This window comes from Grampus griseus (genome assembly GCF_964374135.1).
Source record: "Grampus griseus genome assembly, chromosome: 6".
Lineage (NCBI taxonomy): Eukaryota > Metazoa > Chordata > Mammalia > Artiodactyla > Delphinidae > Grampus > Grampus griseus.
This window is the reverse complement of record NC_139000.1, coordinates 108,084,895-108,110,653: the sequence shown is the minus strand read 5'-3', so window position 1 is coordinate 108,110,653 and position 25,759 is coordinate 108,084,895. Positions and strand designations below refer to the sequence as shown.

At 36.6% G+C, this 25,759-nt stretch overlaps 1 protein-coding gene across 2 annotated transcripts; it reads left to right on the top strand.

The window, feature by feature from the left end:
• The first annotated feature begins 7,152 nt into the window (after positions 1-7,152).
• CEP44 (centrosomal protein 44) lies at positions 7,153-19,784 on the top strand. Of its 2 annotated transcripts, XM_082657500.1 has the most exons (9): positions 7,153-7,284; positions 9,892-10,039; positions 11,235-11,381; positions 11,763-11,885; positions 13,855-14,016; positions 15,213-15,419; positions 15,906-15,981; positions 18,400-18,524; positions 19,595-19,784. In XM_082657500.1, the coding sequence occupies exons 1-9, from the start codon at positions 7,196-7,198 to the stop codon at positions 19,598-19,600; spliced, it is 1,083 nt and encodes a 360-aa protein (XP_082513626.1). In that variant the 5' UTR covers positions 7,153-7,195; the 3' UTR covers positions 19,601-19,784. The 2 variants fall into 2 exon arrangements, with proteins under 2 accessions (XP_082513626.1, XP_082513625.1); XM_082657499.1 differs by lacking the exon at positions 19,595-19,784 and having other exon boundaries at positions 18,400-19,152.
• Positions 19,785-25,759: the final 5,975 nt, after the last annotated feature.

The window sequence follows — 25,759 nt, the reverse complement described above, 5'->3', positions numbered from 1 at the left end:
TCCCAGGCCTCTGTACGAACGTGCTGTGGAATCTGCAGCGGGGAATCCAGGAGCGCAGGGGAGCCGGCAGCTTGGAAGGTCCTGCCGCGGTGCGTGGCGGGCTTCCACCCGCTGCTCAGAATACAAACGGTCGGCGGGAGAAGCGCGTCCCGGCGTCGGCGTCGGGCCGCAGGGAGTCGTTGCTGGAGGCTGGGCTCCCGGGGCTCTGGGATTGCACATGCTACCACCCCTTCTGCCCGTTGTGCGGGTCCGGAGGCCTTTGGAGCCCGTTCTTTGCTCGGCCGCTGCTGGGTGAGCGCGGGGGTGCAGGCGGGGCTGCGCCCCGGGATGGGCCGGGGTCGCCTCTCTCCGCTGCCCTAACCGAGGCCCCGGCTGGGGCGAGTGACCAGGGCTGCCTTTTCATCCTTTTAAATCAAGTGCAGGGGAGGAGAGCGCTAGACGTACCTTGCCCATGAACCCGACTGGGATATCCTTTTGATAACGAAGAAATGGGAAGAGCTCATCTTCTCAGATCAGGTTGTAACTTAGGGTGGGAAGTCCTAGACGGACCCATTTCTGCTGTTGGAGCCTCTGAGCTCAGGGGCAGTCCGGCTTCTCGGAAATACTGATGAGAAGCAAGAGCTGAGAATAGTTGATGTTTTCCTTGCTTTACATTTCCCTAGTGTTTCAGTGTTTCTCCACTTTCCTACAGGACTGTAGCTTTTTCCCTTACCGTAAAAAACAAAATCAATCTTGAAATTTGGATTCCGGAATTAGGGCTGTAGTAGACTGTTTTTCCAAAAGTATCCACAAACCTTTTAACGGTTTTATATATGAACACAGCAATCCTACAGAGTTATATACTTGACCCTTACTCCCCGTTTTCCCCAATTTTCTCCTCTATTTTTTTTTTTTTTTTTTGCGGTACGCGGGCCTCTCACTGTTGTGGCCTCTCCCGTTGCGGAGCACAGGCTCCGGACGCGCAGGCTCAGCGGCCATGGCTCACGGGCCCAGCCGCTCCGCGGCATGTGGGATCCTCCCGGACCGGGGCACGAGCCCGTGTCCCCTGCATCGGCAGGCGGACTCTCAACCACTGCGCCACCAGGGAAGCCCTCTCCTCTGTTTTTGATAGATAATATTTAGCGTTATGAGCTGTCACAAACTCTTAGCCATCGACCGTCATCTTTACACCAGTCGGTGTAGTTGCTTCATTCTGAACAAAAATCACTGAATTCAATGGCATTCCATTGGGAGGCATCATTTAATGACCTCTAACAACAGTGAGATTCAACTAGATTAAAAATCTTAAAAATGCTATTTTATACCATTTCCACGATGTCTCCTGTAATAAATTCAGTGGGGCAGACCTAACTAGTAGCAGAGAACTCTCTGGAGGAAGCTAGGAAGCAATATTGAGACCATCTTAATGGTTGAATCTGTGCTACAAGCTGAGTGATATATGCTTTTGTCTTTTAATTTCTTTTTATAAGGGTTATAAAGCGAAAATGTTAAGCGATTTCTTAAAAAGTTACTTTTCATGTCTGAAACTACTATGTTAAAATGTGCACAAGTCCTAAATTAGCTTTTTTTTTAATGTCTTAATTTCTAGGGTTTTTTTCAGTTTTGTAATAGAAAAGTAAAGCCTTTCGTGAAAGTGTAGAGCAGTAGCTGTAATTTTTTTCTATAATACTCAAAAATGTTTTAACCCCTTTGTTTTTTTCTATCCTGTTTATCACTTATCTCCTTCACCTACAGATCCCAGCTGTACCTGTATCTTACTCTTCTTCAAAATATTTATTCTGCTGGTACTGAAGAGGATGTGTTCCAGGGACATACTTTGTTGACAGAAATTCCATTACCAAAGGTAGAAATAATGAGATATTGGTATATGTTACAGGACTTAAGAGAAAGGAAGGACGGAAAGATACCATAAAGTGTTAAATGAAACAAAAATTCCATGTACCGCAAAGATGGAACATACATCTGAAAGGATTAAAGGAAGTCTGTGGGAAGAGATAAAAGTTATAGAATGTCTTAGGAGAAAAGGTCCCCCTAGAAGAATTGTGTTACAATATGTGGGTCTGGAACTTAAAACGAGCTAACACCTACTATATTGGCCAGGGGCAACACCCAAGAATATATATCTTTTTGCATTCAACAACCGGATTAGTTCCCACTTTGTCTTTCCCAGGAAAATAAAGGCTGGGAAGTCATCTTCAACCGCTTCCATATGCACATAAATCCCCCAGTTATCCTAAAAGATGTTAAAGAAGGTTTACCCTTCTTGGCCAGTATATTGTAGAATGTAATTTTTAGGATCACTTCCTCTTTTCTCTAGTTCCCTCCCATTTGACACTACTTGAAATTCCCTCTGCCTAAAAATGTGTTTAGTTGAAGTAATTGGTCGGCTGAAAAATATTGACTAAAACCCACACGTGAGCATTTAAAAGTATATTCAATAACGTGTTCTTTACCGTGTTGATAAAGGAGAGGAAGCTTAGAACAGGAAGATTCTATGTTCTTTAAGAGGAGGAAAGGGTACAGAGCTGGGTGGCCAGTGGCTTAAAATAGAAAGCTTACTAAATTTAGGATTTTGCAAATTGCTAGCCCACCTCTGATTATGTGTAGATATAGGGAAGGTGTGCAAGAAGGTGATTTGTATCCTAGGCAGCTGCTGGGATGTTGACTAGGGGGAAATGACCGTACTAACTCTACTCACCTGATTTATGTGTTGTTCTGTTTTGTTTTTAATGTCAGTGAACTCATTTTAGAGGAGCTTCATTCCCAGAGAATTCAATACTCAAGGTATTGTTATATATTATTCTCCTTCTATGAAGTGTCCATGGATAGTTACAAATACTAGCTATTTTTAAGTGCGTTATTGAGCTTTGCCTCACTGGCTGATTGACTTACAGTTTAGAAGCCCTTTGTCTCTTTCTAGCAAAAGTCCTTAACCATTTATTTACCTGTTTAGTTTAGGAAGCTCCCTTGGGAATAACCTTTGAGAATCTAGTGAAAGCCCTACACCATGCAATAAAATGAGTCATTTAAAAATATAATTCCATGGTATCATTTTCTTTGAGATTTAAAAAAATGAACCATTTAATTTAAAATCCCAAATATTGTTCATGTCTTTTGGTGCACATAAATGTACACACGTATTCTGTTATTTGTATTCATTGGCATCATATTCCTGTTTCATGGGCCCTGAGTATGTTAGTAGGTATCACTAATAAGTTTCCCAAAGTAATTGTACTAATTTACCCTTTCACACCATTGTGGTTTGTTTCAAATGCTCTGCAACCTCACATTTTGGATTTACTTTGTGATTTCCTAATGATTAATGAGGTTGCGTATCTTTTCGCATTTACTGTTTTGTAAAGTTCCTGTTCGGATCTCTTTATCATTTTTCTATTGAGTTGTCTTTCTTTTTCTTATTACTTTGTAGGATTTTCTTTTAGCTATGAATCTTTTTGTTGGTTGTATATATTGACAGTATCAACTTCCACTCAGTGGCTTTTCTTTCCACTCTCTTAAGGGTATCTTTTGATGAACAGAAGTTAGTAAGTTTAATGTGGTTCATTTTATCAGTTATAAGACAAGAAATCTTTTTCTGCCTGAAGATCATAAAGATATTCTACTCTGTGATCTCCAGAAAGCCTATTTGTCTTACATTTTACATGTAGATCTTCAACAACAAACCTGGAATTAATTATGAAGGATGTGAGGTACCCTTTACATCAGGGGGTCAGGATTTATTTATCCCATTTGGATATTCAGTTGACACAGTACCATTTCTTGAAAAAGAGCATCCATTTTCCAGGGTTACTCTGCATCAACTTTGTCATAAGTCTAGTGTCATTGTATGCATGGTCTATTTCTGTACGTTATTCCATTCCATTGTTCTGTTTGTAGATATTTTCAATAATTCTAAATTTAACTTTATAATGAGTCTCATTATCCAGTGGTTGAATTTTCCAATTTTGATTTTCTTCAGCATTGTGTTATTTATTGTTTATCTTTTGCATATCTATGCAAATTTTGGAATCAGCTTGTCAATTTCCACCTTTAAAAAACTGCAGGGAGTTTTGGGGAGGGATGGCATGGAGGGAATACATTGAATTATGGATCGACTTACTGAGTCTTTAAATCCTTGCTCAAGATGTAGACCTCTTATTTAGGGCTTCTTTAATTTATCTCAATGAAGTTTTCTGGTTTTTTTGTTTTGAGGTCTTACAGATCCGTTTTAGACTTATTCACATGTTTATGATATTGGAGGCTAGTGAATTATTTACACATATATTTTTTAACATATTTAAACATAATTTAGAAATTATTTGGGTAGTACAGAGAAATACAATTGATACTTGTATATTGGCCTGCTATCCAGCAGCCGTGCTAAATCCATTTGATTTCTTTTGGATTTTTTCAAATACAATTATGTTGTCTGTGACTAATGACATTTTTATTTCTTCGTTTTTAGTCTTTATTCCTTTTATTTCTTTTTCTTGTATTTTTGTACTGTCTAAGACCTCTAGTACAGTATTGAATAGAAATAGTGAGAGTGGATAAGCTTGCCTTTTCCCAGTCTCAGGAAGAAAGCTTTCAATATTTCACCTTTACATATGATGTTTGCAGTAAATTTTTTGTAGATATCCTGCAGATAACTGCAGGCAGTTCCCTTCTATTCCTAACATACGAAGAATTATATCCTAAATGTTGAATTTTATCAAATGCCTGATTTTGTTGTTTTTGCTGTTCAAATTGTTTCAGCTTTGACCACTGGAAGCTGCTTCGTTTGGTTCCTGTGTCCCTATGACATACGTGTGGGATTGGTTTGTTTGTTTTGTGTGTAATTTCTTACTTTCTAGAATTATATAATGCCTCAGGCTCATCTCATATTTCCTGACCCAGTCCTAGAATTGGCCATTTCTCCAGGAATCCAGCATTACACATATTCTGCATCTATATTAAGCTAAACATGAGTTCATACTTGCATGTCTAACTAAACCATGAGGTGTGGCTCATTTCAATCCTGTCCCCTTGCTTATCTGTAAATTCTCACTCCAGCAGTGCGAATCCTGGCTTCTACTAGTTAGCCATCCATTTGCTTAATTGTTTAATTCCAGCATATATGTGGAATTAACTCATATGTACATGGGAAACAACTTTATACACTGGAGTACAGTGTTTCTGTGCAGCTCATTTTGCCTTTAGTCTCACAGGCTCCACTCATTCCCAAAGTTACTTAGCAGCTTTTCCATCCACCCGCTCTGTGAGGTAGCTTTGCACATTACCTGTATGTGACCCTCCCTCTTACCTCTGAATCCTTGCAGCCGTGATCTCTGTAGTTTTTATTGTCTCTACAGTTTTGCCTTTTCCAGAATATCATAAAATGGAAACCAAACAATATGTACCCTTTTCAGACTGGTTCCTTTTACTTAGCAATATGCATTAAGGTTCATTCATGTCTTTTTGTGGCTTCATAGCTCTTTCTTTATTGCTGAATAATGTCCTGTTGTATGGATGTGTTAATTTTTTAAACTCATTTGGCTATTGAAGGACATCCTGACTGCTTACAGTTTTGGGTGATTAGGAGCAGAGCTGCTGTAAACATTTGCGTGCAGGATCTTGTATGTGCATTAAATTTTCAAGTCACTTGGGTAAATAACTCTAAGCACGATTGCTGATTGTATGGTGTTTAGCCTTGTAAGAGTCTGCCAAACTGTCTTCCAAAATGGCTATGTGATGCGCGTTCCCACCCACCAAAAATGAGAGTTCCTGTTGCTCTGTATGCTCATTAGCATTTGGTACTGTCAGTTTTTTGGATTCTAACCATTGTGATAGATATGCAGTGGTATCATTTTTTAAATTTGTAATTACTTAAAGACATTTGATGTTGAGCATCTTATATGCTTATTTGCCATCTGTGTATCTTCTTTAATGAGATTTTCAGATATTGCCCATTTTTAAATTGGGTTGTTTGTTTTCTTACTCTTACATTTAAGAATTCTTTGTATACTTTGGAAACAAGTCTTTTATCCAGTACGTGTTTTATAAATATTCTGTCTGCAGCCTGTCTTTTCATTTTCTTAACAGTGTATTTTGTAGAACAGAAGTTTAATCTTAATGAATTCCAAGTCAATTTTTTTATGGGTTGTGCTGATATTTTCTAAAAACTCATTGCTAAACCTGGGGAATCAGAGGTAGTTGCCTATAGCTGAGCAAGTTGTATGTGTCTGGGGGTGGGGGGTGGGAGGGGAAGCAGAGGGAAAGTAAAAATCTAGGGTTTAGCACCTTCTTATACGGACTTTCAAATAATCGTTCTTATTTCAAGGCCGTGGCCTTACCCTTCAGCCTTTCAGAAGTATCAGGTCCCCTCATTTCTGAACCTGTTGCTGTTGTTGGCTTCCTTCTAAACAGGAGGATGGGATTGACCTACCTTTGCTCTGCTAGGTTGGTTATCACCCATCCATCCGTTTTCCATCTTCCAGAATTTTGTTGACACATCCTTTGTCATGTGGAATCCCCTCTAGTTTTCTTTACCCTGATGAGTATATATGGTTTCTAATCATTTACTTTCATTTTAGTGGTGTTTAGAAAAGGGAATGAAGGTAACATGCATTTAACCAGCTTCCATATTTAACCAGCTGAATTCTGAATTTGTTTTAACTTATCTATTTTTATTTTTTAAGCAAACGATCTGATTTACAACTATGTAAGTTCAGAACCCTGGGAATACTGACCAAATCTGTGCTAAATTTCTTTGTCTCCATTTCTTACTGATTTTTATTATGTACCCTTTATAAGCATCCACAATACTCATTGGTGGAGATTATTTTAGGGTGATATGTCTTCCCAAATTGTACTTTGTTGTACCATTAAGTATTTGGGAGAGTGTCATATAATATCAGACACACTGTTAGAAGATGAACATAAGGCAAACTTATTTTTTTAGTGAAAAAATATTGAGGGGGAAAAGTACACCTGACATTCAGGAATATATGGAAGATACAAAACAGTACTACACCAGTAGGGAAGATGAATTAGGGGAGAAATAGCTAAGATAAATATGGTAAGTGTGTATGAGATTGAACAAAAGATATTAGAGAAGCTTCAAAGATACAAAGAGTTGAGCAGTGTTTCATGGATTTTTTTTTTTTTAGGTGAAAAATTAGATAATTTCCAAAGCTGGAGCTGAATCAAATGTTAAATAATGGCAACAGGTGACTTAAAAAGAAGCTTACGGAACCTAGAACAAGTGCTTCGCTCGCTAAATTATCCTAGAGAGGTGGATTGTGTAGGGTGAGCTACAATATCAAACTTCTTTGTATTATTTTCAGTAATGATGTGAGGTAATGCTTGACATGAGGGGAGTATCTAAATAAAAATCTAGATTTTATCTGGGTCCTTTAAATTTTTTCCTTGAAATGACTAAGAGATTTTTAGAAAGCAGTTAGGAGTTTGTTTCTAAGTAGGAATTAATGAAAAATTCCAACTCAGGAGATTTAAAACAACTTTTAGAAGTAGAAGCACAATATTGTTAGAATCAGGCGTGGTCTCTGTACAACGTTTAATCTCACGGAAGTGTAATGGATTTCATTAGTTCTGTAATTTACCACCCTCGCACACTTAGTTGGGTGGTATTCCTTTTTGATTCGGGAGATTCTAGTTAATAGATTTCTTATGACAATTTATACCATGCTTGAAGATTGTTATTAAGCTATCTCACTTAAACCTTTTGCTTTAGTTTCCACTTTCCAAATGTGACTTACTCGCCTTTGTAGAATGTCACAAGGTACATTTCTTCTCTAATTCTGCCAACCTAATACGGTACTCCCATCATCCTCTTATCGTTTAATACCTCTTTTTCTTCCTCCCTGGGATGGCTTAAATGTTAAATGTTAAATGTTTCGCCCCACTGGTTAAATGTTTCCCCCCACTAGAATGCAGCCTGACATCTGGGGCGTTTTGTTTAGTTCACTGCAGCCCCCCACATCTAGAACTGCCTGGCACATCTTAGAAGCTAATTAGACATTTATTCAATGACTGTGTCGAGGGACAAGTCCAGATTAGGCATATGTTCAAGAAGGGAGGGAAACTGGGTTGGTTTAACGCAGTAGAATCCTAGATAGTCTTGTAAACTAGGGAAAGCTAACCAAGAGAAGGCTGCGAGTGAACGGATACTGAGGAGACTAGGGAAGGTGTAGCTCTGATGACTGTTATTACGAGCATCATATGTGAGAAGCAGAAGGCATTCCCTAGTCTGCTCCCACGGTGTGTACCAGTCATATACTGGTTCCTCAAAACAGGGAAATCTCTACTCTCCAGACTGGCAGGGGCTCAGTCAGTTTGAGTAGCCAAGTTTTCTTCTTCCCACTTTAAGTATTAACATTTTAACAGACATTTTGGATAGGAATAATTCTAAAATATACTGATGATTCTCCTGTCTTCTGAATACAGCTTTCAAACATTTGATTTTCTTATTGACCCAAGAGTATCATTAAGAGCAAGTTTAGATTATCTTATAAGACAGTAATGTCTGCAGGGTTTATTGAGACGGGTAGTGCTACTTGCTGCTGCTTCAGGTTGCGCTCCCCGATCCGACATGCACACATACACGTACAGATACACACTCCGTGTATTTTGATTCTGTATACTTTTTGCCATTTTAAAATTTTTTCCTGACATCTGTTTTTCGTGTTGGCCTGTCAATTTATAATGTCTGTTTCTCTTACTGTTTCTAGTCTAAGTCCTTAGAAACTAGGTAACCAAGATTTTTGAGATTGTTTAATTTAAGAGGTATTAAATGCAGACCTGACTGTTTTCTATTCATAATGTGGATAAAATGGACACATTTTGCTCTAAAAAAGTACTTTTTCAGTTCCTGTTTTGAACTGTCTTACAGAGAGACAAGGTTGCTAGAGCAGTTTTCTCATTGGGTAAATTATAATTTTACCCACGAACATAAAAGAGAAACAATTTATGTTTGTCCTGCAAAAAACAAAATATAATCTTATCATATTTGTTCTCTGCCTTATTGAAAAAAATTGGGCAGGGATGGGGAGATTTATGTATGTGTTTGAATTTTGTGGAAAACAAATGTTCTAAGTAAGTACATTATCGCATCCGTTGAACAAATACTTTCTGTGCCTTGTTGTGAGAGAATCAGTGAAGGCACTTCTTGAGAAACAAGATCTGTGTGTGGAGACAGTTAGACAACGGTACAAGGCAGAGCATCAGGTGTCAGATCCTGAACACCTGGGGAGTCGTTCTGAGAGAGATCCTTGTGGATCAGAAAGATGGCTTCATGGGAGGCTTGAGATTTGACTGATGATTCACAAAGAATGAATGACAGATAACAAGAGTAGGATACCTTTCTGGGCTGGAGGAATTAGCGTAAGCTAATAAGGTAGATTCCAAATGGGCCTGATGTCAGGGGAAGATAGTAAACTGGTCAGCCTGGTCACAGTTGATAGCTTTTCCAGCCCTGTTTTCCTCATCTGTAACTTAGAATTCCTAATATTTTCCCTTTGCAGCTTTGTGATAAAGAGCAAGTGAGGTAATGTGAGAAGTGTTTGCAAAACCGTAAAGCCTCCTTGTGTACTGTAAGACCGTACATTTGCTTTATTAGTAGGAGAAAATGGACTAGATCGAGTAAGGCTAAGCTTTGGAAAATCAATAAATACTGTGGTAAACAGACTGTTGGTACTAAAGAGTTTTTGTTTCATAGTTAATTTGCCTACACTGGTTTAGAGTAGGGGATGGAATCTAAAGGGTCTTGTGCATCACCTAATTATTATGGCTATTGTGTTAAATTATGAGTTTTTGACAGCATTTCTTTTATTTCCCTGATTATCCAACTTTGTGGCATTAAGCTTATTAAAAATCTTTTTCTGTTTTTCCTAACAGTTTGGTAAAGGGAGACACAGCAGCCTCTCTGCCCATCATCAGCTATTCCCTTACCTCATATTCACCTTATGTAGCAGAACTTCTGGTGGACTCCAATGTAGAGCTCATAGCAAAGAATGACTTACGCTTCATAGATACTGTCTACAAGGTACTTTGAATTTATGAAACAATAATTCTTTTAGAAGTCATTGAATGGTTTTCTTAAGATTAATGTTATTATAACTCAAATATATGCTGCATACATAGTTGACAGAGTATTTTCAGATGCATTTATCTCCTGTAAATGCAGTCCCTGTTATAATCAAGATGCAGTTCAAGTTTGCTGTATGTGTCATACTCTAATGAATATGAGGACTGGTAATTGTCACTGGTTATCATTTGCCTTTTTTATATCAAATTTTAGTAAAATTTGGTATACTGGCAGAAGTTAGAGAGAAATGTGGTTTTAGTGAGTAAAGTTTGTGGTTCAGAAAATTGTGAGTTAATTTAGTTGTTTATAAGAAGGGACTACAACTTATGTTGGAACAACTTGTGTTCCTTGAGGTCTGAAACCATGTCTTATTATCTACTCTAGTACCTGCACTTGTACTATATGTATCCTGAACTTAATCTCATGTTTGATTTTTCAGAACCCTACTTTGTATCATTAATTTTTGTTCACGTACTGTGGTTTTCTTAACCTTTTTAAAAAAATAGTAAAGCCCATTTATCAAATCAAATCTTGATTTTTTTCTTTTTTAGGTAGAGTTTGATGAAATGGTAGCCTTTAAATATAGTCTCTGTTTAATCTTCCCTTTCTTTGTCTCTCACCCCAGAAAGCTTCCATGGAAGCCTGAGAGGCACTTCTAGGAAATCCCAGGGTCCACAGAGTAGGTTTTGAAAATTACTGGTTTAATCTGTATCTCTCATTTTATACATGAGAAATCGAAACTCAGTAGCCTACCAACTTGTCTAAAAATCAAGTCATGATTTCTATAAACAAATAGAACTGTGGTTTTCTGATATCTGCTATAGTAATCTTGTTCAGCGAGCTAAGGAGTTTTTTGGGGTTTTTTTTAGTACCTATGAGGATATTTGAACTTTTTATATATTTTTTCATCTCTCTGGACAGCTATCTATACTCTGATACATCCCTAGCTAACTGTTTCCTACCTGTTCTCCTACCTGGTCAGGACTCACAGCACCCCTACAGGTTTCTTTAGTGCCCTATATATAATGGCTTAATCCTCCCCTCTCGCCTCTCAAAAATGGCAGTACATCCCTGACCAGGTGGTCATTTATAATTTTGGATTTTTGAAAGAAATTGCTCCCAATTATTTCATTGATCTGTTTCCTCTTTACAGCTTCTTCGTGATCTATTTAATTATAAACCAATCTTGACGAAAAAGCAGTTTCTCCAATGTGGATTTGCAGAATGGAAAATCCAAATTATATGTGATATTTTGAATTGTGTGATGAAAAAGCACAAGGAGTTGAGTGGTCTTGAGAAGGTAATTTTATTAATAGATTTTAACTTAGGCTAAGTTGCTATATTTTAATGTTAAAAAGTCAATACCCTAGTCAGCAAATTAATGCATAGTGCAATTACTGCACTATTCACAGGTCTGGGTAACCTTACAATGCCTGATGTTTGCTTTAAATACTAGTGACTTGTTTTTGCACATTTGTGACTTGGAGCTACTAGTCCTAAACTAATAGTTCAAACATAATACAGTTTCATCACTTTGTAATTTTCAAGAGACGTGTAGTCTCATTAGACTCGGCATTATTTGGCAGTCACATTTCATATGAAAATTTAAGTGATAGGGGAATTTAATATATACATCATGCTTTCCCACATAATTTATGACATCTTAATACCTTTTTTTTAGGCTCCATCACAACAAAGAAAAAAAATCAGTTCTGCTAAGTCAGAACCTTGTTCAAGCGCTGAGAAGACGTCAACTGAACCTGTGGGCATTGACGTCACTGGCAGGTTTATGACTTCGGGAAAGGTGGGAAAATACAAAGAGAATGCATTGTGTAGTGTTAAGAGTTACCTACCTAGTCAATCCAATGTATAAGGTTCACTTTTCTGACTAGCATCTGGTAAAACATTCTGCTTAGACATTAGAGTGTAAGGATTTTTAACAGAGCATATCACATATTATCTGGGAACATTCCTAAAGTTATAAGAAGAGGGTAGAAACGTACAACTGAACAGCCTTTCTCTTTATATTTCTAATCTTTAATTCTGCCTTTTGTGATCATGAACATTTGCACTTAATTACATACCTAGTCTTCCTAAAGACCCTCCCTTTACTTACAGTGATAGGTCATGATTTACGTACATTCGTATTTCTATACCAGGACTGTGAATTATCCAATGATTGATAGTTCCTTAAATCTATAATCTGGTTTTGGGGTAGTGTTTTGAATATTTTCTCTTTGTTGGTAGATATCTTCCCTGCCCTTGTCTGCTTCAAGCACCTGTGGCTGAATGAGTCCAATGCCTTTAGGGATAGTTTTTCCATCTCCAAGGGAAAATGAAGGCAAAATATTATTTTATAATGGTAAATATACTTTCAGCTGTCTTCCACCTTGGGCAAGCCCTTTGAGATTGAAAGATAGACTACCAGATGAATAACCAATGTGTCATTAGATAAAGGAATGTGAGTATTTTTTGGCTGAAGTAAAATCTAGGGAATTATTTTTCCCCAATTCAAAATATGAGTTATATAAACAGAATCTGTGAAGATATTTATACTTTATGCCATTATAAAAAGTAGTGACATTTAACTGTAAGAAAAAGGCTCTTATGTCAGTAACTTTTAAAAAAAATATGCCTGTTTTGCTCCAGGTGATGAGGGCAATATGAAAAGGAATGTAAGTGTCTTGTATCCTTTCCCAACTAGAATTTGTCTAAACAGGGATTTTCTTACACTGATTTTTTTATATTCATTGTGCTTAGCACAGGATTAGGTCCACTGTAAGGACTTACTAAGTATGAGTTGATAGAACTGGATGCATTTTTCAATCTTCTATTTCAGTATGGGGGCTGAGGGGTGATCTAAATTGTCCTAACAAAGAAAGATAAAAAATTTGAAGACATTAGACTTTTTAATTTTCGTAAGATAAAGTTTCCTTTGTTATCCATCAGAATTTTGTAAATTACATCAAATTCTTAATTCTCAGAAATTTGAATAGTTATTAAAAGTATTCCAGTTTAGAAAAGTTGGAGTAGTAAGTGCATTCCTTTGTTTACATGAAAAACTGAGTCAATACTGAAGCAAGTTGTCTCCTCCCCAGTGCCTTCTCTGGGGTGGTAGTTGTGACTTCTATGTCACATGTGCTGAGTTCATGTTCATACGTGGATTGCCCGTAGAAAAGGAAGTAGGCAGAAGAGTCCTACGTAAATGTGGTTTGACCTGGTGCCCTTACTCTCAGGACTTTCCCTTAGTTTGAATTGTTATTGACAGTCTTATGTTTTGTGGTTTGTTTAATACAAAAAAAAAAATTGTAATGAGTCCTACTCATAAAGCCAGTTCTTGATTATCTACATGTGAATAGTGTGTTAACCTTTTAAAAGTAACTTCTTCTTATGGAACATTTCAAACCTGTACAGAAGTATCCATTCTGTGATTCAGCAATTTGTCGACTCTTTGCTAATCTTGTTTCTTCTTAATTGTAACCACTTTTCCCAACATCTTTTCTCCTAAACCTGAAACCATTTGAAACAAGTCCCAGACATCATTGAATAAATATTTCAATACTTTTGTAAAATATAAGAATGCTTTTTAAAAATCATGACCACAATTGTATCATCACACCTAAAATAATAAGTTTGTAATATTTGGTATATGCATATGTGGTAATTTAAACTTCTGTAAATCTTAAATGGAAGATAGGATGTTTCTTTTGAAAAATTACTACGTGTATTGTGGAGAACAGGGAAGCATCTCTGACATGTTTTTCTCTGTGCAGAAGAAAGCTGTGGTGATCCGGCACCTGTACAATGAAGATGGTCCTAACATTCCTGAAGATACAGTAACAGATGTTAATGAAGCATTTGATATTTGTGACTTAAAGGCTGCTGAAATAAAGATTTCTGAATTACAGGTTCCTGAAATTAAGTGTGAGCAGCAAGTAAGAATCTGGGACTTCTTTAACAGATGCCGATATTTCTTGCTTTGATATACGTGATTATTTCCGCATCTAATCTTTGGAACGTTTCTAGCCTTTTAAATTATTGATCGTGACATGTTACCTTTGTTACCATTACTTAAGAATCAATAAGTCTTACTGAATATAGTTCAAAAGATATTATTTGCTGCTTATATTTAGGGTACTAGGAGAGATGTCATGGGTAATGCAAAGATGAATAAGACATAGGACTTGACTTCAAGGAATTGACAATCTGGTGAGAGATAGAGATATACTACTTTGTTTAGTGAAGGTTCTTTATCACCTCTTCCCCATATTGATGAATGGAAAAAAATGGTGCATTACCACCTTTTCATTTTCCTTTTGGGGCCCTTGCTGTCTTTTGCTCTCTTTCTCGGAATGTCGTTGCTATTACTTTATTGCCACAGACCCCATTATAGTGTCTCGTCTCTACTGCTTCTGTTAAAACTTCTTTTTCTGTCTGTCTTCTATGTCTTGTGACTTCTGTACATCTTGTTATACAGTTGGCATTTAAAAACTACCAGATGGGGCTTCCCTGGTGGCGCAGTGGTTGAGAGTCCGCCTGCCAATGCAGGGGACACGGGTTCGTGCCCCGGTCTGGGAGGATCCCACATGCCGTGGAGCGGCTAGGCCCGTGAGCCATGGCCGCTGAGCCTGCATGTCCGGAGCCTGTGCTCCGCAACGGGAGAGGCCACAACAGTGAGAGGCCCGCGTACCGCAAAAAAAAAAAAAAAAAAACTACCAGATGACCATTAGGCTTACTTCCCGTTTATAGCAAACGGAACAATCTCATTTCTCTGTCATTTCCTCTTAGCTTTCTGCTAGATCTAGTTATAAGAAGCTAGTCACTTATAGTTTTATTGTACAAACTGATACTGTTCTAAGAGCTTTATACAAATTAATCCATTTAATCTTACAAGACCCAAATGAAGTTGGCACTCTTGTCATCTTTTTCTTTTTAGATAAGGAAATTGAGGCATCGGGCATCTCGCATGAGCTAGTTTAAGTGTCCAAGGTGCCTGCTCCAGAAGTAGCGCTCTTAACTCTCATGCTCTCCTGCCTGCTGTAACTATTGAAACAACACGTGGAAATGGGAATACACTGAATTACAGGAATTTTAATCTGTGTAATATTTTTAATCTTTCTAATCATTTTAGGATACAGAAGTCAATCCTGAGATTATTGCACTACAGACTATGCTTGCTGAATGCCAAGAAAAGCTGAAGAAACTGACTTGCATAGAAAGTAGATTAGAATCTTTGGAAGAAAAAATGAAAGGGAAAGTGATGGTGAATGAAAAAACCTGGGCTGATCTTCTAAGTCGTGTCACTCTTCTTGAAACAGAAATGCTTTTATCTAAAAAGGTATTTTCTTCCTTTACATTTATAGAATATCTCAAGATACAATAAAGTAATTCCTTTGTTCATTATTAGTCTCTTATTTGGAATGTTAAATAAGAGAATACTTAGGTAATGGGAAGTGTTCAGTTGGGATGAAGGCCTGTTTAGGAACACCCTGTTTGGTGATGGTTGTTGTGACTATTGCTTTTCTCTTCATCAAATAAGATAATCTGACAAACTTGTAAGCTGAGCTTTTAGAGACAGTTATGTCATTTCTGGTCCTAGTCTGTCTTTCCTTCCTAGAAAGTTAGTAGATTCAAGTTTTCTCTCTCCTTCCACATTTAAGAGATCATTTTTTATATGTAGGGATTTTATGTTTTGCTTGTAAATAAAATAATCAAAAGTAAGTATTTATTATGTCATCTGTATATTTTATGCTTAGCAGTAAGAGCATAAAAATGAGAACATATCTTTTTATTTTATTCTAAATACTAAACCATATCATTCCAGAATGGTGAATATATAGAGTTTAATGAGATGAGTGAAGACTGTGCTTCTAGTAGCGACATGGATAATCTCAATCCGGGTAAGTTCTTGGCGTACTGGAATTGGTGATATGGTAAGGAGTTTTCACAAAAATGTTTTTATAGTATTTGGTCATTTTAATTATCCTCAAACCTTATTTTGTTGGAAATTGCAAAGCTCCTAAGAAAAAAGAAAATATCAGACTTACAGACTATAAGTCAAGGATTGCTAGAAAAGCCAACTTACATGTCTTACATGTAGTAGTTGCATAAATTCCAGTGTACAAAATTGCAGACTTTTAGAGATGTTTTACTCTTTCAATTGCAAAGTGCTTTAGAATAATAAATGGACCTCCAAAGTTTCTAATTTAAACTTAAGTAGTAGCTTTTGCATATGTAAATAATATATGTAAGAGAAAAAAAACACATTTGTCAGTAACCTGTAAAGTGTTACAGACCTCCTGCATTTCAACAGTTCACTGACGGTGATAAAATGAGAAGGACCTAAAATTAGGACAAATCATCTCCGTGTCACTTAACCTTACTAAGCTACTGACATTGTCATTGTGACGGAGCAGCAGGGATAAGATTTCTGAGCTGCTTTTCAGTTAAAGCTTTAATTTTTTTGATTCTTACACTTTTTGAAAAGACAAAGATCTAAATGTTGTCATGTTTGTAATTAAATCATATTTGCAGAAGAGATATTTTGTCCAGTTGAGAATTCATAATGAAGCTAACTTTTCAAATCTGTGGGTGTTTAACCTCATTAAATCTTTCAGCTACTATGTGTATAACAATTTAACAACAACACATTTTAGTGGTAACTACAGGCCTGCACTGTTCCAACTGCGATAGTAAAGCATTTAATTCTCAAAGCAAGATAAGTGCTATTATAACGCATATTTTACAGATGAGGAAAAGAGATTAAATAACTGCCAAAGGCCACACAGCTGTTGAATGGTGGGACATGTTGGAAAAGAGGCAAACTAGCTTTGACGTTTTCTCTTCAACACTACATATTCAGTGCACATGCCAATTTCATTGCACAGAAAACAAGTTCAATAATTAGGTTATTAAATAAAATTATTTGAGACGCTGCTTCTGGCAGTAGATTTATTATAGACTACAAATTTCAGATTTGGTAGAAGTTGACTTTTTTCCATTTATCCTTCATTCATTACTCAACAAATTTCAAAGCTCAACTCTAAGATCCTTGAGAGCAAGAACTTTATCTTACGGTCTGTCTAACATAACGTCTGTGCTTCTGTCACCAGTATCTATCTGTATATGGTAGAAATCAAGTTTTTATGCATTGAAAGAATACTGAAGTCTGCTGTTTGCAAAACATTGCCTTTTCCAAGTTCGATTTCACCTGTTTGGGCTTAGTACTTTTTAAATAACAGGTTACAGAACATATTTTTAACACATTAGTCCTATGCTAGGACTTAAGAGTGATGAGCAGATAGACCACTATCTGAAATGGATTATAGATTATGAATGAGTTGAATACCTAGTCTCAAAAAAATGCATAATCTGACCCTGATCAGTTGAGTCAAATTTATGAAGCCTGACACATTACACCTTACCTCTCCATGCTACCTGGAAGCTGAGGGTTTGAATTCCTTTTGATGTTGAGAGTGACAGTTCACCAGTCTGATCTGAGGATCGTGTTAAGTTGGGAATGCTTTTGGTGAAGTTCATGCCCATTAGTAAGTAGAGGAATGGAGCAAACAGGCAAGAGAAGGAGACAGGAGAGACTGACTCCATGAGAGACCAGAGTCCTCACGTGCTAACACTTTGTTCCCTGATTGAGGTTGTCTGTGTAGGCTTACAGTTAAACTATGTAAACCAGTTTAAATGGGTACCTGATTTTTTTTTTTTTTTGCCTTGTTTTTGCAGCCACATGTACCATGACTAAAAACATAGGGCTTATGAGATTGGTTGGACAGGAACTTGTTTTATCTCTGATGTTCTATATCCAATTCAGTGGTAGGAAAGCCTTGCCATCATTTTGTTGAATAATATCAGGATACTGGAAATGGAAAGTTGTTCAGTTCTTTAATAAATCTGTGAACCTGAATTTTAAGCAATTTTTTTCCATACATATCAACTTAGGGTGGAATGTTTCCTGATTTTTAGGAAGTACATATAGTCAGTTTTAGCAATAGTTGCCACCATTTTAAGAAAAGAATATACACGGATCAGTAGCTTATTTAAAAATACATTAACCTGCATATTCAATTGATTGCTATCATGATAAAGATAATGTTACTTTTTGTGATCTTTATTGACCAGTTTTTAATATCCAGATCTCCATATGCAGGTCATTATCCTAAAAGAATATTAAAAACTCATCTAGACCTATACCAGTAGGCACTTTATATTGAGAGGCTTATGTTTCTTCCCTCTATACATAAAATTTTAGATATTTGACTCTACTATGAAAGGAAAAGGTAACCTAAAAATTAATTTCTCCACAGATAGAAAAAGCAAAGAGGAAAGGCAAGCAAATATTCCTTTGTCCTCTGGTTATCGTATGGTATCATCCGATTCAACTCCCAGAACCTCAACTATTAATTACTGTGGTTTGAAAGAGATTTCTGAGGTAAGAAGAACTGGCAACTACTTAGGTGATTTCCTCTGTAAGGTCAGGATAACAAGCAAGCATTAGATTTAGTTGCAGAAGCCATGGGCAAGAAAAACAGTGAAACTGTAAATCTCAATCTCATAAAAATTCTTTGTGATAAATAAACGGTACTTAATGCAATGTTTTAGACTGTGTTCTATATGTTCACGGTCCATCTCTGATTATGGTTTACTTTGAGAAATGGCCTAAATTTGTTGCTTTTTAAATTAAAGGAAACAACAATCCAAAAAATGGAAAGGATGAAAAAAATGTAAGTAACAGAAAGGGGCAACAGAAATTCATTTCTCTATAGGGAATTGTGTTGGATTACGATATATAAAGAATGTGCATGTGTGTTTCAAACCTTGAAGGTCTCTCAATCAGGTGTGGAATTTCCTTCAAGACTCCAGTGGATAATAAATCCACCTCCAGTTATGTGTTTGTGAGATAAGTCACTGTTTTTGTTTCCAACAAGTGATGTAAAACATTGTTAATGGAATTAATTGGAGATTAAAGAGTGCAGTGATGTTTTTGGTTGATAATCGAGAAGTTATCTATTTTTGATAACTACTTTATCAAAATATTAAATTGTGTATGTAGATGGATGGTTCGGAGACATTTTAAGTATTGTGAAAGTATTGCTAGTCCTTTTCAGAAAATTGTTGGTATGGTAGTACTAAATATGATACTTTTATCTAGTACAAATATGAAATTACATGATTTTTTTAAAGAACAGTTGAAAGAAAATATGAAATGAAATTGTGTAAGATTATCATGCAGCCTACTACTTTAAAAGACTATATATATATTTTTTTTTTGGAAATTGAGATGCGCCGAAATAACTTACGCTTCAAGAATTAAAGACACATAATTGACTCCAGTTGTTTTTCCTCCCCTTCTGGCCATAGTATACTTATTAACAGTAACTACCTATAAATAATCACTGAAATTTATTTAAGGCTCAAAAGCATAACTGCAGCAACCTAGTTCCTATGCCTCACTATGAATTTGTTATTTACTTAATATATTATTTATGTATTATATTCCAGGTTTGAAGAAACTGCAGAGTTACTGAAATGTCCAAATCACTAATTATAGAATTTTCTGCATGAACCTCTCTAGGACTTTGACTCCTGTACATAGAGTTCTCTATACAGTTTTAATATACTGTAATATTTTTATTAGAATTTGAATTCCATTTGGTATATTAGCTTTTTCATTCAATGTTGAATAAATACTTAAATATTTTTGTGCTGTGCTTATACCGCTTTACAGTTTTACTATTCTTAGGAAAACTTAGGTGCCAGTACATTTCTTTTACAGCGTGAAGTCATTCCAGCACTGTATTTTTGTGTTGACATTTGTTGGCAGCGTGCTAAGTAGTTTTTTCAAGTACAGGCTTGAGGACCATGGTTTACATCCTGTTGGAAACACTCCACCTGGGACTTGCATATTGTCTCCAGGAGGCTCTCATACATACCATCTTGCCGTCTGTACTGACGAATATCTTGCAATGAAAAAGTTAAATATGCTCATTGAGATTGAAATACAACAAAAATACAGCTATTTCACGCTCAGTCAAAAGGCAGCAACACGCTTTCAGTTAACGTTGAGGAAGTTAGGTTCTCCTTTTGTATTTGAAAGCAGGTTGGACAATGGTGAAAATGTGCCGGGTATTTTAGTGCTCTACTCTGTAACACATTTTAAGAGCAGCAGCTCAGACCCAGATGGTGGCCATTCCTGTATTACAAGATACACAGTGAGAGTTTTTTTGTTTCTTGTTTTTTTAAATGATGGGAAGTTATATATCTTTCTAGAGAGAGAAAAAGTCTTAGAGGAAGTTAAATTAAAAGAAAAATGAAATTCATTTTAAAATACTAGTAAATTCTCTTATTTATTCCTATGCTTATAAAAATGTAATTTGATATTTGTCACCTATGGAACATTAATAGTAAGTTAAAATTCTAAGTAGAGATAACTTTTAAGAAGGCATTTTTAATATTCTACTACAGGTACATGTATAGTCATCATACTTTAAAATTATGAACTTTTGAAGTTAGCATACAACTTTGACTTTAGTAGTTTCAGTAAATATTTCTAGAATTAATGAATCCAATTAGCTTAGTTTTTTCAATTGTAAAAAATTATGAGTCGAGATTATAAAAGAAACTACTTTGTCCATTAAACTTCTAAAAATTCAGCATCAGCATGGAATTGTAGCACCACCTTGTGGTTTACATGCCCGTATTTTACCTTTTATTAAGATATGTGATTTCCTGTAAAACATAGGATCATATTTTCCCTTTTGAAAAACTCAATTCCAATTTTAAAAAGAAGTGTTTTTGAAATTTTCTCTTTTGTGCAAGAGAGAAGAAAAAATCGTCTTCTTTTCTCACGGTCTCTTTTTCCCCTCCCTCTCCTTTTTCCTTTATGTTAGTGTACACATATACCAATTAGATGATTTTAAACATTTTAAATTTCCTGATATACATTAAGTGTTCCAAGTATAAGTTTCTATTGAAAATACAGTAAAAGATGTCTTATATTATCTAGTGGAAATTTGGAATCCAAATTTTTTTTATACTTTTATCTAACAACTTAAACAGGAACTAATGAAATCAACACATAACGCCACCAGACATTTATACTTACAAAGAATCTCACTGTACTACTTTGACAACGTAATCTTTGGGGAAAAAGAAAGCAAATTTGACTTCACTGAAGTTATTGAAGAGAGAACAATTATTTGTTATTCTAATTCTCTTAGAAATAGTAGAAAAGAAATTTCCCTCTTAGGTAATTAGTAGTTGGTAACCACAGACCAGCCCCTTTTGATTAACTTGAAGGTCTTGAGAAGGTAAGGGAGGGGAGTCCTGGAGAGATTTGGAGCTACATAATTAAACCCGTAGTTAACTGGAATTTTCGCTAACTCCATCCCCTTAATTCTCCCGTAAGTGGGATGAAAGGTAATGTATTATACTGACCGCAAAGGCATCAGCAGCCGGTGTGGCCCTGTTTGTACTGTGCGCTGTGAATACAGCTGCACAGAGGTCAAATAGAAACACTAAGAATGCATAAGGTGAAGTAAGAAGAAGTAAAGTCAACCGTATGAAAATTCTAGGCAAAGCCAAGGACTATTAAGTTGGAAAAAGTAGTTCTATATTTGTTTGTTTTACTTTAACGCTTAGTAATGTAATGTTTTAACGTGTAATACATTCCCTAAAAAATGGAACTTCAAGCCTTTGGAGCTGCATTTCATGCTACTCATTCCTCACAGCTTTACATCATTGACAGGCACTTGGAGAAGCATTAAAGAGAAAAAGAACCTTGTCAATTTTACAAGCTACAGCACTTTTCGAGCTCCTATAACATTATAGATTTAATTTTTACTTTTTAATAATCCCAAGGTTCCCCTAGTGAAAACGTCAGGTTGTTTATACTACTCATTCAAAGAGTGAAGAAAGCGGTAGCGACCCTGAGAACGTGCAGATTTATTGGGGTGGGAGGGGATTTTTTAAAATCCATACTCATTTTATCATGGTTTTTATTTATTTCTAATACATGTAGGAATGGGTACTGTATAGAATGTATGTCTTATTTTTCTCTGAAGTCCACTAAATCACTAATAGAAATTATTCGATTAAAAACATTTTTAATGCAAAGTATTCAACTCAGCATTTTGAAATTAAGAACCAGCGCGCTTATTCAATAAGTATCCCGAATGTATGTTATTTGAATTATACGTTATAGATGGGTGTTAAGAAAAAGGAGAGAATCATAATTTTAGTTACCCAGGAAGGTTGAAAGGTGGGTATTAGAGTGATAGGAAGGCTGAATATTTTGGAACACTAACTGGCGCCTAGTAAGTCCTAATTTGTAGATATAATCCTTCGGTTCACTTAAATTGCTGTGCACTTGGAGTGCAATCAACTTATTAAATCATGGGGCAGAGCTCTTCAATTCGCTTGGTGTTGAAATCCTCAAAGACGTGTCTTGATTGTCTCTGTGGATTGGCCTCTCTTAAATCGTGCTTTTGCACACTTTCTTTTGCTGAGAGTGACTTCCCCTTCCATCTGGAAAATTTCTGCTTATCCTCTAAGACACTGTACCTTCCTTGGAAAGACTTTTCACAATTACAGAAGCCAAATTATATTCTCTCTTTGCTGCTTTATAGTACCTTGTTTATATTTCTTATTTTCACACCAATTACATAGCTCTTACTTGTTTATATGAAGTTAATATCCATTACTTCTGTTTTTGAGGGGTTTGGTTTTCAATCTTTCTTCCAATGTTTATTTCCCTTAGTGCCTAGCATTTGTTCAAAGTAAGTGGTAGTTAATATTTATCTGGTGACCAAATTAATATCAAATTATAATGAAATTATAAATTATAATCAAGGTTTCCTGATAAGTAAGATTTTATCAGGTTGAAACTGTGGTCTGGTCAGTCCTGCTACCTCCTTTCTATGGAAGGAATGTGTTGACAGAGGAAAGATACAATCAGTATACGTTCTAGACAAGGGTTATCATACCTTATATGTATGCTGATGAATACATTTACAATGACGCTTCAAGTGTTTACTAGGTGCCGGTTAGTGTTCCAGGCACTGGCCATAAGCAGAGTACAGGTATAAGCATGATTACTGTTCTCCTCAACTAACAGCTGAGCAGGAGAGACAGATAAGCAGTAACAGTGTCTAGTAAGTTCTAAAAGGGAGCTGTCATGCATCTGAGGAATCTGGGGTAGAGGAAACGGCGTTAACCTGAGTCCTGAAGGATGAGTGATGGGGGCGGGTAGCCAGGGAAGAAGGGGTAAAGCAGAAGGCCTAGCATGAAAAAAAATCAAAGGCCGGAGAGGAAGGCCGCTGGGACGAAGTCCACTAGGGCCGACATGCGGAGTGTAGTGTAGGTGTGGGAGGCGGCAGTACAGTGGCTGAAGATCAGTTTACCCAGGCCCCAGCAGAATATCGACCAGAGTTGGGTTTTTGAAGGATTTGATTTAACGCTTCGGTATGGAGAATGAATGAGAGGTGGCAGGCCTAGAGGGAGAGCAACCATTTAGGAGACTACTGCAGTAATCTAAGAAACGCGGGAAGCGGGACTCCAATTATGATGGCAGAAGAGATGGAGGGACATAATGGGGTTTGGGAGAATGTATTTTTTCCCTTGAAGGCTGTCTTACATAAGAAGCTCAATAAGTCCAATTTAAGGACTGTCCGATTTGGTATCTGCATTGGGGGATGGGGGATGATACCACGCTAATGTTTAGTTTAATACTTTGCCCAATTAGTCCTGGATCTACAATCTTATTAGAAATACAAAATCTTCAGCCTCTCTCCTGACCTACTGAGTCAAATTCTGCATTGCACTGAGAACCCAAAGTAATTTGTAGCGACCTTTCATTTGAGGAACTCTAACTTACATTTACAAAGCTCTTGCTTCATTATCATAATCAATATTTGGTCTGAGCCTTAAATTCAGATTCTTCTGAGTTGCTTTCATCTAAACATGACGTTTTATAGTCCGTGTTCAATATCTTGGACATTTTCCCGTTTGGATGGCTTTAGGCTTTTGAATGCATTCATTGAAATGATTTTTTAAAACTCAGTTGAATTACATATAACTATAACATATAACTATATAACTATGAGTTAAAACATCCTTTCTCTAAAATTAGGTGTAAACTTTATACAAATTAATGTTTGGTGTCTCATCAGCTGTGGTCCCTCACTAAGCATGTGTGGGACATACCAGTATCTTCTGTCTGAAATACCTGCATGTATGCTGAGAAATTCCTAGTTTTTTACCTTAATTATGTTGCTCAAAGTGTAATGGGCAATCTCCTTCTGCATACATAGAAACTTTTCAGTATTATGTCACAGAGTCACCTTTTTGAAATCATAGAAAGTGATTATTAGCGATCTATATTTTGCACGTAAATTTATATTCAGTGATATATGGTCTTACGAATTTTTTTTTTTTTCGGGCGCGCCGCGTGTCTTGCTGGATCTTAGTTCCCCAACCAGTGATCGAGGCTGGGCCCCTGGTAGTGATGAGAGAGCCGAGTGCTAACCGCTGGAACGCCAGGGAAGTCCCTTACAAATGCTTAAAAAAAGAAAAAATGTATTAAGTACGGCCCAATTTGAGAAGTGTTAAAATGAGAGAGGAACAAGATGCAGATTTAGATTTAAGAAACATATTTAGGAAGCAGTCTCAATAGATGGATCGGGCCTGAGGAGAGGAGAGGAAAGGAAGGTGCAAGCCACTAGGAGTTCATCAACTTTACCGTGTCCTCTTACTAGTCTAGGATCTCATTTATGTTTTCAAATTCTGTTAAGTGGTAGTCTGTTGATGTTCAAACTAGAAAACTAAACACCACAGCTGAAGACTTTAATGAGTGTTTGAAAGTTGAAAGCTTCTCGGTATTCCATTATTCTTTTCTCAAATTTGCAACTTTCTGGAATCACTGTGTTCTCCTCTACTTTCCCTCTTCACATACTGCGCTGGCCTTTCCACGACCTTATCCATTCTGTTCCATCCACTTGAAATGCTCCTTACCCACCTCTCTGTCTCCTGCCCTCTGCACCAGGTCTAGCTTACTTCTTCTCATCCCACAGCTTTCAGATCAAACATAACTTCCTTCCGGTCACATCCCCTAATTCCCCAGCATATTTTAGACTCCCTATGACATACTGTTAAAGCACCCTGTAATTCCCCTGCATTTCAATTTGTACATTATTAAAGCCCTTATTTGCAGTTACTGCATGGGGTCTCTCCTCCCTGCTATGTTTCACGTGAGAAGGGATGTGAGTTTTGTTTACTGATGTGTCCTCCATCCCCAGCACAACACCTGCTACATAGGACATTCTGAATTCATTTTGTGGTTTGTTAGATGAACACTTTAAGACCCCCCTAACCGCTCCCCCCCCCGTATTTATATAATATGAAATTAGAGGCAACTTTTACTGATTTCTAAATCTGACATCCTAAATTAATTTCATTAATATCAACTCTTTATTTAGATGCTATATCACATTGCTCTATCTGGTAATATATTTAAATGTGGAAAAAAATATGTAGCATTAATTTCTAAGTTGGTAACTTATAACATAATTTCCCATACTTTAAGCAATAATAATTTTGAGCCTTAATACAGGGAGTTTCTCCTAATAAAGGTGAGCAATTTTTAGGAACTGCCACGTTTTTAAAAGTTTG